At 39.2% G+C, this 16,617-nt stretch overlaps 1 protein-coding gene across 18 annotated transcripts in view; it reads left to right on the plus strand.

Annotated features, from left to right (window-relative positions):
- Nucleotides 1-16,617, plus strand: part of Nars2 (asparaginyl-tRNA synthetase 2 (mitochondrial)(putative)) — a 113,920-nt gene that overhangs the window by 63,747 nt on the left and 33,556 nt on the right. For all 18 annotated transcript variants that reach the window (XR_378243.2, XR_001785554.2, XR_001785553.2 and 15 more), the window contains one exon: nucleotides 9,033-9,165. Coding sequence is in view for 7 of the 18 variants with exons in the window: in XM_006507817.4 (XP_006507880.1) it covers nucleotides 9,033-9,165 (133 nt within the window). In the remaining 11 variants the exon portion in view is untranslated. The remainder of the gene's footprint in view (nucleotides 1-9,032; nucleotides 9,166-16,617) is intronic.

Genomic DNA, 16,617 nt, shown 5'->3' on the forward strand with positions numbered 1-16,617 from the left:
CCTGACTCTGTTTCCCTTTTCCCCTCCCATCTCCCACCCAGATTCCTTCCTCCCTGTTTCCCATGATTATTTTGTTCCCCCTTCTAAGTGAGATTGAAGCATTCTCACTTGGGTCTTCCTTCTTGTTAAACTTCTTATGGTCTGTGGGTTATATCCTAGATATTCTGTACTTTTTGGCTAATATCCACTTATCAATGAGTACATACACATGTTCTTTTGGGTCTGGGTTACCTCACTCAGAATGATATTTCTAGTTCTATCGATTTGCCTGCAATATTAATGATGTTCTTATTTTTAATAGCTGCATAGTATTCCATTGTGTAAATGAACCACATTTTCTGAATCCATTCTTTGGTTGAGGGACTTCTGGGTTGTTTCCAGTTTTAGGTATTACAAATAAGGCTGCTATGAACCATGTGCCCCTGTGGCATGGTAGAGCATCTTTTGGGTATATGCCCAAGAAGTGGTATAGCTGGGTTTTCAGGTAGAACTATTTTCAATTTCCCAAGGAACCACCAGATTGATTTCCAGAGTGGTTGTACCAGTTGGCAGTCCCACCAATAATGGAGGAGTATTTCTCTTTCTCCACATCCTTGCCAGCATCTGCTGTTGCCTAAGTTTTTGATCTTGGCTATTTTGGTTGGTGTAAGGTGGAATCTCAGGGTCCTTTTGATTTGCATTTCCCTGAAGCATGTTAAACATTTCTTTAAGTGCTTCTTGGCCCTTCAAGATTCCTCTGTTGAGAGTTACCTGTTTAGCTCTGAACCCCATTTTTAAATTGGGTTGTTTTTTTTTGGAGGTTAACTTCTTGAGTTCTTTATATATTTGGATATTAGCCCTCTATTGGGTGGAGGGTTGGTGAGGATTTTTTCCCAATCTGTAAGTTACTGATTTGTCCTATTGATGTTGGTGTCCTTTGCCTTACAGAAGCTTTTCAGTTTCACGAGGTCCCATTTATCAATTGTTGATCTTAGAGCCTGAGAAATTGGTGTTCTGTTCAGGAAAATTTCCCCTGTGCCCATGACTTTGAGGCTCTTTCCCACTTTCTCTTCTATTCAATTCATTGTATCTGGTTTTATGTTGAGGTCCTTGATCCACTGGGACTTGAGCTTGGAGCAAGGTGATAAATATTGATCTATTCTCATTAATCTACATTCTGACCAACCAGTTAGACCAGCACCATTTATTGGACTCTTTCTTCTTTCCATGGTATGTTTTTGGCTTCTTTGTCAAAGATCGAGTGTCCATAGGTGTGTCAGTTTATTTCTGGATTTATCAACCTGTCTGTCTCTGTGCCAATACCATTTGGTTTGTATCACTATTACTCTGTAGTACAGCTTGAGGTCAGGGATGGTGATTCCCCAAGAAATTCTTCTATTGTTGAGAATTGTTTTGGTTATCCTGGGTTTTTTGTTTTTCTATATGAAGTAGAGAATTGTTCTTTCCATGTCTGAAGAATTGTGTTGGAATTTCGATAGGAATTGTATTGAATCTGTAAACTGCTTTTGTTAGGTGGCAATTTTCACTATGTTAATCCTGCCTATCCATGAGCAGAGGAGATCTTTCCATCTTCTGCTATCTTCTAAAATTTCTTTCTTCAAAAGACTTGAAGTTCATGTCATACCGCTCTTTCACTTACTTGGTATGAGTTACACCAAGATATTTTATATTACCTGTGTCTATTTTGAAGGGTGTTATTTCCCTATTTTCTTTCTCAGCTTGTTTATCATTTGTATAAAGGAAGGCTACTGATTTGTTTGAGTTAATTTTATATCCCACCACTTTGTAGAAGTTATTTATCAGCTATAGGAGTTCTCTGATGAAATTTTGGGGGTCGCTTATGTATATTATCATATCATCCACAAGTAGTGATATTTTGACTTCTTCCTTTCCAATTTGTATCCCCTTGATCTCCTTTTGTTATCTAATTGCTCAAGCTAGAACTTCAAGTACTATATTGAATAGGTAGAGAGAAAGTGGGCAGCCTTGTCTAGTCCCTGATTTTAATGGGATTGCTTCTAGTTTCTCTCCATTTAATTTGATGTTGGCTACTGGTTTGCTGTATATTGCTTTATAATGTTTAGATATGTGCCATGGATTCCTGATCTCTCCAAGACTTAAGGCTTTTTCAGCATCTAATGAGATGATCATGTGACTTTTCCCCTTGAGTTTGTTTATATAATATATTACATTGAAGGATTTTCATCCCTGGGATGAAGCTTACTTGATCATTGTGAATGATTGTTTTGATGTGCTCTTGGATTCAGTTTGTGAAAATTTCATTGCATATTATTACACATATTCATAAGTGAAATCAGCCAGAAGTGCTCTTTCTTTGTTGGGTCTTTGTGTGGCTTAGGTATCAGAGTAACTGTGGCTTCATAGACTGAATTAGATGGTGTTCCTTCTGTTTCTATTTTGTGGAATAGTTTGAGGAATATTGGTGTTAGCTCTTCTATGAAGGTCTGGTAGAATTCTGCTCTAAAACCATCTGCCCTGGGCTTTTTTTTGGTTGGGGGGTTTTTAATGACTACTTCTACTTCCTTATGGGTTATGGGACTGTTTAGTTTACCTGATCTTGATTTAATTTTAGTACATAGTATCTGTCTAGAAAATAATCCACTTCATCTAGATTTTCCAGTTTCGTTGAGTATAGGCTTTTGTAGTAAGATCCAATGAAAATTTTTTTTTAATTTCCTCAGTTTCTGTTGTTATGTCTCCCTTTTCATTTCTGATTTTGTTAATTTGGAAACTGTCTCTTGTGCCCTTTAGTTAGTTTGGCTAAGGGTTTTCTATCTTGTTGATTTTCTCCAAAGAACCAGCTGTGGTTTTGTTAATTTTTTTTTTTTTTTTGCATTTTCTTTGTTTCTAATTGGTTGATTTCTGCCCTGAGTTTTATTATTTCTGCCATCTACTCCTCTTGCGTGAGTTTATCTTTCTGTTCTAGAACTTTCAGGTATGCTGTTAAGAGTATGGGATCTCTCCAATTTCTTTATGAAGGCACTCTGTGCTATGAATTTTCCTCTTAACACTGCTTTCATCGTGTCCCATAAATTTGGGTATGCTGAGTCTTCATTTCCATTGAATTTTAGAAAGTCTTTAATTTCTTTCTTTATGTCTTCCCTGACCAAGTTATTGAGCAGAGAGTTGTTCAGTTTCCATGACTATGTAGGCTTTCTGTTGTTTTTGTTGTTATTGACGTGCTGAGAAGAAGGTATAGTCTCTTCTTTTAGGGTGAAATATATGCCTATAGATATCTGGTAAATCCATTTGGTTCATAACTTATGTTAGTTTCACTGTGTCTCTGTTTAATTTCTGTTTCAATGACCTGTCTATTGGTGAGAGTGGGATGTTGAAGTTTCTCAATATTAATGTGTAAGGTCCAATGTGTATTTTGAGCTTTAGTTAAAGTTTCTTTTATGAATGTGGTTGCCCTTGCACTTGGAGCATAGATGTTCAGAATTGAGACTTCCTCTTGGTGGACTTGTCCTTTGAGCATGAAATGTCCTTCCCCATCTCTTTTGATAACTTTTGGTTGACAGATAACAGCGGCTTTCTGAATGGTGGAGAAAACAGTCAGCAGTGCCTGTTTTAGGCGCCAGGGTAAAGCTGCCTGTGTTTCACTTCCTGTCAGTGTGCTTGTACTCAGCTGACAATAGAGGGTGACATGGAAGTCGGGAGATTAGAAAGGATGCTGATTGGTCTCATGCAGATTCAGTTCTCCAGCTAAGAACAAAAAAGTCCTGTATTTATAACTACGGAGCCTAGTTCTTCAGAAAGAATAAATGGTCATACATTCAGTGACCATTTTATCTATTAATCTATTTAGCAACTTGAGGGTTTCAGAAAACTCTACATGAGAGCAAAAGCAACCTCTGTAATTTCACCCCCCCCCCCACCAAAAAAAAAAAAAAAAGATATTTTTGTAGCGATCTTGATTGATGGGTATTGGATGTTCTTTTGTTAGCTTAAACATCTACTCTAAGCCCAGGACTTTCCTTATATAGCTCTCATCTTCCCAGAATTTGGCACGAAAATGGTTTTTAGTGCTGAGTGTTCTCTGCTGCTCTCCTCTCACAGCAGTGCTGGCCTTTCACCTGGTTTTGTGTCTTATTTTAGAAATTGTCCTTGCTCTTCGGTTTTATTTTAAATGTTGGTTGGTATACACTTTGCTACACTTGATATAACCAAAAGGCTAAGAAGCAAATTTTGAGCCTTGCTGCAAATGGCTTCATGGCTGTGGAAGGCAGAAAAAAGGAGGAAAAATGGATTATTTTAAAATGAATTCTTTAGATCCAGAAACAAAATTATTGCAAAATACCTTATCTACACCAAGCCTCAACTACATAAGAAATTTGAGGCCAGCCTCGGATATGTAAGCCTTTGCCTCAAATAAATAAATAAGCAACAATTGCTACCCGGTCCATAGTGTTCTACATAGAATTGCCAGTAAGAGGCAGTTACCATTGTGATTTGATCTTTTTTTAACCAGAATTTTTTTAACATGAGTAGCAAATATCTTTTTGAGTAGCAAGCTTTTCCTTATATTTCAGAGCTTCCAAAGTAAATTTCAGCCTCTCTGCCTGTGTATTTATGGAAAATACACTTGACCGTTAACATTTTTGTTTATGTAGTGTATCCTTGTGAGACAATACCAGAATCACCTTTTTTTTTTTTTTTAAAGTGGATACTATTGGCAGCCAATCTCAGAGAGCATAGCCCTAAACTGGAAACTCAGTTTTTACCATTTACATTGGTGCTTGGAGCAGACCAGAATTATTTGATCCATTTTAGATGCCTATTTCTGTATCCATTTTAGGTACTAAATAGCAGCCTGAAAAGGTCTCTGGAGTGTTTTGCTCTTTGTCATGTTGCTGATAAGGATGTGCGCCTTCCCAGCTGATGTTGAGGAAGCCTGGTGTCATTAGTGCTCATTCATCAACATGAGCACCTGGTTTAACTAGGCACTGGAGATGCAGACATGAATAAAACATGATTCCTGTTCTGGAAAAATTTATAGTTCACTGTGGGAGAGGGGGGTATTTAAAAACATAATTATATATCAAAGTGAGACATTTTATATAATAATATATAGATTAAGTGTTGTCATACTGTGTAGGAGGGAAATAAGTTGGGGGTGATAACATTTCAAAAATGAAAGATTTTTAGGGCAAATTTTGAAGGTTGGATGGGCATTTGCATTTAGAGAAGAGCAAGGATGGCATAGAGAATATTCTGTGCAGAGACAAACAGCTCAGGGACATGTAGGTAAGAAGAAAGTCTTCAGAGAGCTGTAGAGAAAGGCTACATGGGGAAAGAATAGGAGTGTCTCTCCTTTTGGAGAGATGGTCATTTAAAATTTTTAAATTGTACTGGTGTAATCAGATTTGACTTTAAGAACTCATAGCAATTTGGAATCAGAGGAAGACAGGAAGCAAACACCAGTCAAAAAAAGTATCTGTTGGGCATGCTTGACACATGCCTCTGATCTCATCGCTTGGGAGGCTGTGTGTAGAATTTTGAGAGTTCAGTGCCTTCTTGGGCTGCATAATGGGACCTGTCTCAAACAAGAGCAACAGAACAAAACAAGACTTCTTATTTCCAAGGAAAAGAAAGGTTTACAGTAACAACTCCTGGGGAGATAGGAGTCACTAGACTTGAGAGTGTTTTTGCAAAGTGTAAACCAGTAAAATTTGTAATCAAAATGATAGTGGACTTGTTGGCATCAAGGGGTGGGAGGGAGGAGTGAAATATGCCTTAGTGACTGGCAGATTAGCAGAGCTGGGGAAACTTGTAAAAAACAAGGATTGTTCATCTTGCACATGGTAGACATGGTCTTTTTAAAACATTCCAGTAGATGGGTCTGGATCTTAATCATGGGAGAGGTATAACTATAGAAATATTTTTATGATTTTATTATTTACTTTTCCATTAAATGCTAATGTTCTCACAGATTTACTGATTTTGGTCTCAGGAGGGTGACTGCAGAATCAAAATGTAAATTCCTAAGCTTTTAATCAACTGAAAAAGCCTCTTGGTGGGGGGGGGGGGGGAGCACTTGTAGGTTTCTATTACAATTATTTCACTTTTGTTTGTTTGTTTGTTTTTTCGAGAAAGGGTTTCTCTGTAAAGCCCTGGCTGTCCTGGAACTCACTCTGTAGACCAGGCTGGCCTCAAACTCAAAGGCCACCTGCCTCTGCCTCCCAAGTGCTGGGATTAAAGGCATGCCCCACCACTGCCAGGCATTATTTCACTTTTTCACTTCCCCCAAATATCTCTTGGGAGAAAATTGGCTTGTATTTTTAAATTCAAATACTTTCTAAACTATGTGTACTGATCATGACAAAGTAAGTTTAAGACCACAGAAAAGGGAGTCTTAAACCTTTTGTTGTTGTAAAAAACAAAATTTAAAATTAATTTCTTCAGAAATACTCATTTTTAATTTTTATACTTATTTAATATCAGTTGTTGCCTTGACTGAATATGAGGGAAACTATCCATATTAAAGAATGAGGCTGTAGCATTTACCTCTAGGAAGAATTTAAAAACTAGGGCATTACTCCATTTAAATAGTTGAGTTGTGTTCTTTTTTGAAATTGAGAGGGTAGATAGTTCTTCAAAAATCTTCCCTAACCTCAAATCTTATGTCACTTAAAAGATTTACACAATGGAGTACTACTCAGCTATTAAAAAGAATGAATTTATGAAATTCCTAGGCAAATGGATGGACCTGGAGGGCATCATCCTGAGTGAGATAACCCAATCACAAAGGAACTCACACAATATGTACTCACTGATAAGTGGATATTAGCCCAGAAACTTAGGATACCCAAGATATAAGATACAATTTGCTAAACGCATGAAACTCAAGAAGAATGAAGACCAAAGTGTGGACACTTTGCCCCTCCTTAGAATTGGGAACAAAACACCCATGGAAGGAGTTACAAAGACAAAGTTTGGAGCTGTGACGAAAGGATGGACCATCTAGAGACTGCCATATCCAGGGATCCATCCCACCATAATCAGCTTCCAAACGCTGACACCATTGCACACACTAGCAAGATTTTGCTTAAAGGACCCAGATATAGCTCTCTCTTGTGAGACTATGCCGGGGCCTAGCAAACACAGAAGTGGATGCTCACAGTCAGCTATTGGATGGATCACAGGGCCCCCAATGGAGGAGCTAGAGAAAGTACCCAAGGAGCTAAAGGGAACTGCAACCCTATAGGTGGAACAACATTATGAACTAACCAGTACCCCGGAGCTCTTGACTCTAGCTGCATATGTATCAAAAGATGGCCTAGTTGGCCATCACTGGAAAGAGAGGCCCATTGGACTTGCAAACTTTATATGCCCCAGTACAGGGGAACGCCAGGGCCAAAAAGTGGGAGTGGGTGGGTAGGGGAGTGGGGGCGAGGGTATAGGGGACTTTTGGGATAGGGATAGCATTGAAAATGTAAATGAGGAAAATACCTAATAAAAATATTTAAAAAAAAGATACAAGTGTCTGTAAAGAATTTAAGTAGGCCTTAAATAGGTGAATTGTTACTATTTTTTATTATCTTTTATTCATTTTTAACAGTTCCATATGTGTATACAGTGTATCTTACACATATCCAACTCTCACCTCACCCTTCTGGGGAATACCCCCAACATGTTCCCATCTCACCTTCATGTCTCTCTGTCTGTGTCTGTCTATCTCTCTCTCTTTGTGTGTGTGTGTGTGTGTGTGTGTGTGTGTGTGTGTGTGTAGCCCAGTGACTCCAATTGGTGTTGCTGGCTTGCTGGTCTTGACCAGAGCTACAGTAAGTCCATGAGTGCAATGGTCAAGTCATGTCCAGAAGACATGAAGCATTCCTTTCAATCATCTGGCTCTTACATTTTTTCTGCCACATCTTTGATATTCCCTGAGTCTTGTGGTTGGGGTTGATATGGATGTACCATTTCAGAAGGAACATTCCACAGTTACTTATTGTGAGTACTTTGATTAGTTAGAAGTGTCCATGTTTACAGCCTAGAGCAAGAAAAGGCTTCTTTGGATAAGTTTGAGAATATCCCACTGATCAATGGCTATAAACATAAATACCTAGGAAGTAACTTAGTAACATGTTTATTTAGCAAAATAACAGTAATAGTTTCCCCTTTGACCTCCCAATCCATGGGCTTTTGGCCAGGTTTACAGTATAAGGTACGAATTGATTCCTGTAGAAGGCCTGAGAGCCTATTAGAAAGCAGTTGGTTACCCCCATAACCTTCATACCACTGTTGTGCCATTGGTCCCATCCTGTGCTGGGTAAGACCATTAATGTCTTTTTTCCCAAAGTGCTTGCATAGCACCATTTAGTACTATTAAAACTAGTTAGCAGGAAATTTTCAAGTCAGTTCCAGCTTGATTTCTGTGTCATTGCAACTGAGGTGTGCTATGTCTTTGTCAAAAGATCTTATAGATTAATTATGGTAGACAACCAAGAGCACTGTATTTTGGGGGCCTTTTAGGCCTCCTTGATCAGCAGCTCATAGGCATGCTATGCCTGGTACTGAGATTTTAGTTCAACAATCTATATCTGCCGAGTGTGTTACATGGTAATGACATCCTTTTCGTGACTTTAAAAATAAGTTGAGCAAACCTTATCCACATGAAATTCTAGTTTTCATTGTTCTTAATTCTGTTTCTTGGGTTGTGCTGTTTTTCTCTTACTTTGTTCTTGATTGCTTTGAAATGTAGTTGCCTGCTGTTTAAGGCAGCTGCAGTAGAGTGCACCCAGGAGTGGTTATATTTCTATATTTAGAAAACCATAGGGTTTATAAAGCAGTTGCAGATTCCTTTGGGATAAAATGGTTTCTATAAATGTAACATTTTTAATGAAACTATTATTATCCTCCATTAGAGAAATAGAGCAATGAGCAATGTGTGTGTTTGTGGGTTCAGCTTAGATGGAAAACATTTTTTTTCCTTAGGAGCTAAGGGTATTTTAAATACTTACAATGAATCATGTGTATTCTATTTTTGTGTTCTTAATCTTGAATTGCAGAGCTTTTACCCAAGTATTTACCTTTGGTCCAACATTCCGAGCTGAGAATTCTCAGAGCCGGAGACACCTGGCTGAATTTTATATGGTTGAAGCGGAGATTTCTTTTGTTGAAAGCCTTCAGGATCTCATGCAGGTAGGTATACAGTTTGTCATTTCCAGGAATCTGACATTGTAGTACTTCTGCATTATAGAGATTTATGGGGTGGAGAAAATAGGAATCCATTTAATTAGTATACCTTAATTTCTACTTCACAGAGCAGTTGAAATCAGGCAGAGGTGTGTGTGTGTGTGTGTGTGTGTGTGTGTGTGTGTATCTGACTGATAACTTACTAATTACTCAGAAAAAATTAACTGTTACTATTTTAAATTCTATCAGTAATATTTGGGTAGTCTCTTAGTTTGGATTTATAATGTTCAATTTAATTTAACATAATTTAAAAATAATGAACTGTTAGCTTTACTTTCTACTCATTGTATGTCTTAAACTCCTATTCACCCAGTAAATGAGCATTTTAAACCATAGGCACTAGGGTAGGATAGAGCCATGACTTTATGGCCACATCCTTTTCTCTTAAACTTTGTGACAGAGTTATTGCCATCAGAGTTCTTTTCTTATCTTTTTTTTTAAAAGTCGCATGTAAGAGGTAGAGACAAAGAGACAGACAGACAAAAATATTGAGAAAGAATGAGCATGAATACCCAAGCAGAGCAGAGATCGTGGATCCCCTTGGAGCTTGAGTTACAGGCAGTTATAATCTACCCATCATGGGCGCTGGGACCTGAACTTGGATCTTCAGTAAATAACATCTGAGCCATCTCTCCATCCCAGGTTTTTGTTTAAGATTTGATTTGATTTGATTTGATTTGATTTGATTTGATTTGATTTGATTTGATTTGATTTTAAATGTATGAGTGTTTTACCTGCAGAAGCCAGAATGGGGTATTAGAGCTGCTAGAACTAGAGTTGCAGACAGTTGTGAGCCACCTTGTGAGTGCCAAGAATCAAACCCAGGCAAGTGGTCTCACCTACTTAGACATCTCTCCAGCCCCTGCTGGCAAATGTTTCTATTACTATTGTTATATATATATATATATATTTCCCCCCCCCCCCCAGAGACAGGGTTTCTCTGTGTAGCCCTGGCTGTCCAGAAACTCACTCTGTAGACCAGGCTGGCCTCGAACTCAGAAATCCACCTGCCTCTGCCTCCCAAGTGCTGGGATTAAAGGCTTGCGCCACCACCACCTGGCTATTATATCTTTTTTTTAAAGTCCACTTGTTATCCCCATCCCGATTCGCCCTCTGACAGTTCCTCCTCCCCTGTCTCCAAGAGGATGTCTCCACCCTTCATCTACCCCATCAGACCACTGCACTACCTGGGGCCTTAGGTCTATCCAGGGTTAGGTGCATCTTCTCTCACTGAGGCCAGACCAAGCCATCCTCTGCTGTGCATGTGTTGGGGCCTCATATCGGATAATGTATGCTACCTGGTTAGTGGCTCAGTGTCTAAGAGATCTTGGGAGTCCAGGTTAGTTGAGACTGCTGGTCTTTCTATGGGGTCGCCTTCTTCCTCAGCTTCTTCCAGCCTTTCCCTAATTCAACCACAGCAGTCCCCAGCTTCTGTCCATTGGTTGGGTGTAAATATCTGCATCTGACTCTTTTAGCTGCTTGTTGGGCCTCTCAGAGAACAGCCATGCTAGGCTCCTATCTGTAAGCACATACATCAATAATAGTATCAGGTCTTGGAGCCTCTCCTTGAGCTGGATCCTAAGTTGGGTCAGTCACTGGACCTCCTTTTCCTCAGTCTCTTCTCCATTTTTGTCCCTGTAGTTCTTTCAGACAGGAATAATTATGGGTCAGAATTTTTGACTGTGGGATGGGAACCCTGTGCCTCCACTTGATGCCCTGTCTTCTACTGGAGGTGGACTATACAAGTTCCCTCTCCCCACTATTGGGCATTTCATCTAAGGTCCTTCCCTTTGAGGCCTGAGAGTCCTTCCAGGTCTATGGCATATTCTAGAGCCCGCCCCCCCCTCCTCCTACCTCCTAAGGTTGCCTGTTTCCATTCTTTCTGCTGGCCCTCAGGGCTTCAACCCTATTCTCCACCTGCCCCTCAATACCTGATCATGTTCCCCTCTTTCCCTTCCTGCCCCCTCTGCTACCCAGGTCCCTCCCTCCCTCTGCCCACTGTGATTTCTTTCCTTCTCCCTTCCCAAGTAGGATCGAGATGTCCTCACTCGGGCCCTTCGGATTTGTTAACTAACCTTCTTGAGTTCTGTAGACTGAATCCTGAGGATTCTGTACTTTTTTTTTTTTTTTTTTTTTGGCTAATATCCACTTCTTAGTGAGAACATACCATGCATGTTCTTTTGGGTCGGAGTTACCTCGCTCAGTATGATATTTTCTAGATTTGCCTGCAAAACTCATGATGTCCTTGTTCTTAATAGCTGAATAGTATTACATTGTGTAAAAGAACCACATTATCTTTATCCATTCTTCCATTGTGGGACATCTGCATTGTTTCCAGTTTCTGGCTATCACAAATAAGGCTGCTTTGAACATGGTGAAACACGTGCCCCTCTGGCGTGGTGGGGCATCTTTTGGGTATATGTCCAGGGGTGGTATTGCTGGGTCTTCAGATAAATCTATTTCCAGTTTTCTGAGGAACCTCCAGGAATGCTCTTGAGCACACTGCCTGTAAGGAAAAGATCAAAGCAGTGAGGAGAGGGCAACGTTGAACTTTGATACATCAACAGAGATGGCTTCGTTTTCCATGAAGACATCAGAAGCTAGAAAAACTTTTCCTTCTGTGTACAGGAGGGAGGTTTTTTGTGCTTTCCTCTATCACCCAGGTATTTGACGTCGTTAGCTAGCCTTAAAGAAACATACCCTTGAGTAAGGCAGTGCCTTTGGGCTGGCAGTTCCTGAAGAGTCAGTCTGTCAGCAACTAACATTGCCAGATAATGTATTTGGCCATGCATTGTAATGCCTTCCACTGCTTATGTAGGTCAGTATCACTCATGGGACATTTCTGCTTATCCCTTCAAGGAGTAGGTGGTGATGGGTAGAGTAGTTACTGCCAGTATGTAATGGCTAAAGCCAAAGATGGTTTTCAAGGCCTTATCACTCACAAAATGTATTCTCTTCCCCTGAGGAATTATCTAGTTCAAAATGCTAGTAATGTCTCTGGAATAACCCTGGTGCTGACTATGTGGAGTTAAACTCTGAGCCTTAAAGAACGGTATGCATTCCTTAAACAGCTTTATCTGAGCCCACCACCCAGTGTTATTTTTCTTCACTTAGATACTGAGAGCACTGTGAGGAAAGGAACCACTCTCAGACTTCCCCATATCTGCCTCTACCCTATTTCCACTGCCTCAACATAGACACCAAAGGGAAAGGTTATGAAGATTAATATGTAAATTGTTAGACACATGACAAGATTGCAAAATACTTTCATTTCCTCAAGTTTTTTTCATAAGAACATTGAGAAATGGATAAGTAAGTACCACTGTGGTGAATGTAAACAGAATGCAGGTCCGCTTTCATACACTGGGTAAAGGTAATTGCTGCCACGCCTGATGACTTAAGTGTGATGCCTGGGACACATGGCAGAAGAGGAGAGCTGACCTTCACAGTAGTACTGTGGCATCACAAAATTAATCCACAAATGTAGCACTGGCGTTGGAGATGGTTCTGTGGTTACGGACAATGGCTGCTCTTCTAGAGGACTCCCAGCACCCATGCAACAGCTCCCAACCATCTTTAAGTACAGTTCTAGGGGATCTGATGTTCTAGGGGTTATGGTTTCTACAGGCACCAGGTACACACATGGGCACAGTCATACATACAAGCAAAGCATACATATAAAATAAAAAGTAAATCATTTTCAAAATGTAATAAAATTTAAAACATACTTGAACGTATCATTACTCCATTCTATTTTCTCTCGTTCATTCGTCCTCTGTTGTTAGAGTTGTTTATAGATATTTTAGCTGATGGATTTTTAAGCATTACTCAAGAATAATGTGAACCATAACAGCAGTCATTTTATCACCACCCTAAGATATTCTTGCTGGTATTATTATATATATATTTATATGCATATGTGTATATATATATTATAAGTTTATATATAAAATAATACCAGCGATATATATATATATATGTGTGTGTGTGTATGTATGTATATATGTGTAATATGTATATGTATGTGTGGCTGTATATATGTGTGTGTATGTATGTGTATATATATATATATACACACACACATATACATATACATATACACACACATATACATATACATACATACATATATATATATATATATATATATATATATATATATATATATATCAAAATAAGTCTGGGAGTAATAAACAAGGTCAGATGACCCAAGAGAGATGAGCCATTGTGTGTCTAGTGGCTTCGGATGAGGAGACAACTCTTCTGACATTATGAAAAACACACTGGTTTCCTATGACAGTTTTGATTTATGTCTGTTTTCTTAGTATCACATTCATGTAAACTATAAGTTTTCAGGCATATATCCACTACAGTCAAAATATGGGACAGTTTTGCTCTTACAAAACAGCTCCGACTTATTGCTGCCTTGCATTCTAATTCCTCCCACTGTCAACTGCTCATCTTCTCTGTCTCTCTTGAGTAATTTGCCCTTTGCAGACTGTAATGTGGACATTCTTGTGTCCATATCTGACTGTCTTCTGCCGCTTAGTATACTATATATCAGACTCTCCTGTTGTCTGGGTAGTTCCCTGACACAGGCTCACCACAGTCATTTACCATTCCTACTGAAGAACATTTGTATTAGTTCAGTCTTGGAAAGCAATGAAAAAAGTTTCTATAAACCTTCCAGTGCAGGTTCTGTGAGAACATAGTTTTCATCTCTCTTGGGTGAGGTCCAAGGAGTGAAGAGGTGAGATCTAAGGTTGATGTTTAGTTTTTTTCAGGAATCTGTCTGGTTTACAGGGTAACTACACTGTGTTACATTCCTGCAAGCAATATGCTATGATTTTATTTTGTATTTCCCCAGTATATCTTGAGGGTTTCTGTGTTAAACATCTTGTCATCTGCCTAGCAGCTATGAATTTCTAGTCTTGGTCAAGTTGCTTGTTTTCTTGTTGTTGAACTTTGATTGTTTTGGTTTTTTGAGATGGCATCACTGTGTAGCCCTGGGTGGCCTTGGACTCAGGCATTCTGCCCCTCCACCCCCTGAATTCTGGGAAGATACGCACCTCCACACCTGAACCTTTGTTGTTGAGCATTGAGACTTCTTCATTTTCAAATATGTATCCTTTTTCAGATACATAATTTGAAAATATTTCTCCTAGTGTTGGCAGTTTGTCTTTCCACTCTTTTAGCAATATCATTCACAGAGAAAGGGTTTTAGCTATGGTAAACATGAATTTGCCATTTTAGACTTGGAAATGATAGCACAAATACATAGTCCTTGACTTGAGAGGCAGAGGCAGAAGGGTTATAAGATCCAGGCTAGTGTAAGCTACAAAGTGAGACTGATTCAAAAAGACAAAACAAGAATTACCATAAAAAGTAAATCTTAAAGACCCTGTCTTATATTTTAAAATTAAAAATAAAAAGAACACCACCCATTTGAGCAGTTTCCTTCATAATTACACAAGAAGACCTCTGACTGATTTTGTGAGTCTTGGTGCTGACTCATGCAGTCGGTGACAGCCAAGCACTGGGATTGGGTAAGGATGCGGTGTCAGCACCAGCAAGATGGCTCAGCGTGGATAAAGCTTTTGCCCATGTAGTCCTGATGGACTTCAAGCCCAGGAAGCCTCGGAGGAAATGGAGAGCCAGCTTGTGAAAGTCGTCCTCTGCCCTCTGCCATGGACCGCTGTGGCGCATGTGTGTCGGCACGGCCACGCAGTTAACTGTACTCATGAAACTCAGCATTAAAAGAGAATATTCAAGTTTGGGTGGCAGATTTGCTACTTAACTCACTCTACTAGTGGGACTCAGCATCTATTGTCTAATGACTCAAAATATAAATCTTTTTTTAAACACAGAAAAAAGTAACCTCCTGCTTCTCCTTTTCTCGCAGTGCATTTAAGTTTTGACTCGGTGTTATAAAATCTTTTTATTCATGAATCATAAGTAATTAATAAAGACTATTTTAGTAATTTTTATAAACATCTTGTACTCTCCACTCATCGTAGTTCCTGATTTTATCAGATGTGCTTATAGAACTTAGTCTGAAAGTCAGAGTTTGGGATGGAGGGCAGGGTTTCCATCTTCAAGTTAAAGTTTTTACTCCTAAGACAGCAGTTAACAACACCGGCAGTCAGACTCATTCTTCCACAGTCCAGCTGCTCTTCCCTCCTCCTGCTGTTCACCTTGCTCTGTAATTGAGGGACATCACTCAGGTACTTGGCTTTATCTGTCTCACTGCTGTCTTGGAAGGTGATAGAGGCTGGACCTGGACGTGGAGGGCCTTTAACCACCAGTGGTTGCTCTTCCTTTTCTCAAGTCCCCTGACTCTACTTTCTCTCCACTGGAGAGGTCTACTTTTGTTTTTATTTTAGAATGTAAACATTCTGCATATGGTCCTTTTAGAGTTTTGGATTTTTTGAAGCAGGCTTTCATATATCCTAGAATGATCTTGAACCCTTGATCCTGTCTTTACCTCCCCAGTGCTAGGGTTATAGGTGTGCCTGTAACTGCCAATGCCACACTGTCCAGTTTGCGCAATGTTAGGGAGGGAGCTAAGCAAGCACCTCCCAGCTAAACCACACTCCCAGCCCTCTGCATATCAATAGTTTACAGTTTTATATTGCACTGATAGTCAACTGTAGAATACAAAGCCCTTCGAACACTTTGGCCTGGTTTAATCGATTCCTTTCAACTTTTCTTTACTCTTATTTCATTTGTGGATTCTTCTTGTTTTTCTACCCCCCCCCCCCAATTATTGTCATAACTACTTATGCTATTGGTAACTCAGAAACTCTTGTCTGGGTGTGGTGACATTAATAATCCCGGTCTTCTCTGTGAGTTCGAGAGCAGCCTGATCTACATAGTGAGTTCCAGACCAGCCAGGGCTGCTGAGACCCGGTCTCAAAAGATACAAGTAATTAAACAAGTAAAATACTTCAGAAATATTTTCCATTCTCGTAACTGCTTTCTTCTAAGGAAAACAGGTCACCTATGAGTCTTATGGGGATATGCTTGATAGAATTAATCCTCATATACTAATTTATATTTTATATTTTAAGAAATAAACATATATACAATTATTATTTAGATGCATGTTGTTGCTTCTTAAATTTTCAAGTTTCCTTTCATTTACCATTGACTGACCCAACTACTTCACAAAAAGTTCTCTCTTCACAAAGTCTAATATCATGAATATTTCTCTGAACCAAGAGGTAAGCTAATATACAGGGTTATTTAATATAATTCTCACAACGGTCCTGTTAATGAGGTGCTATGATTGTCTTAATTCTGCAAGTGAGTTCATTGATAAGCAATGAGACAATTAGTCAATGATGGCTGTTCACTTCACAGCTCATTTCAATACCAATATTGATCTGAGTCACTGTA

The sequence above is a fragment of the Mus musculus genome, chromosome 7, assembly GCF_000001635.26.
Source record: "Mus musculus strain C57BL/6J chromosome 7, GRCm38.p6 C57BL/6J".
NCBI classification, from domain to species: domain Eukaryota; kingdom Metazoa; phylum Chordata; class Mammalia; order Rodentia; family Muridae; genus Mus; species Mus musculus.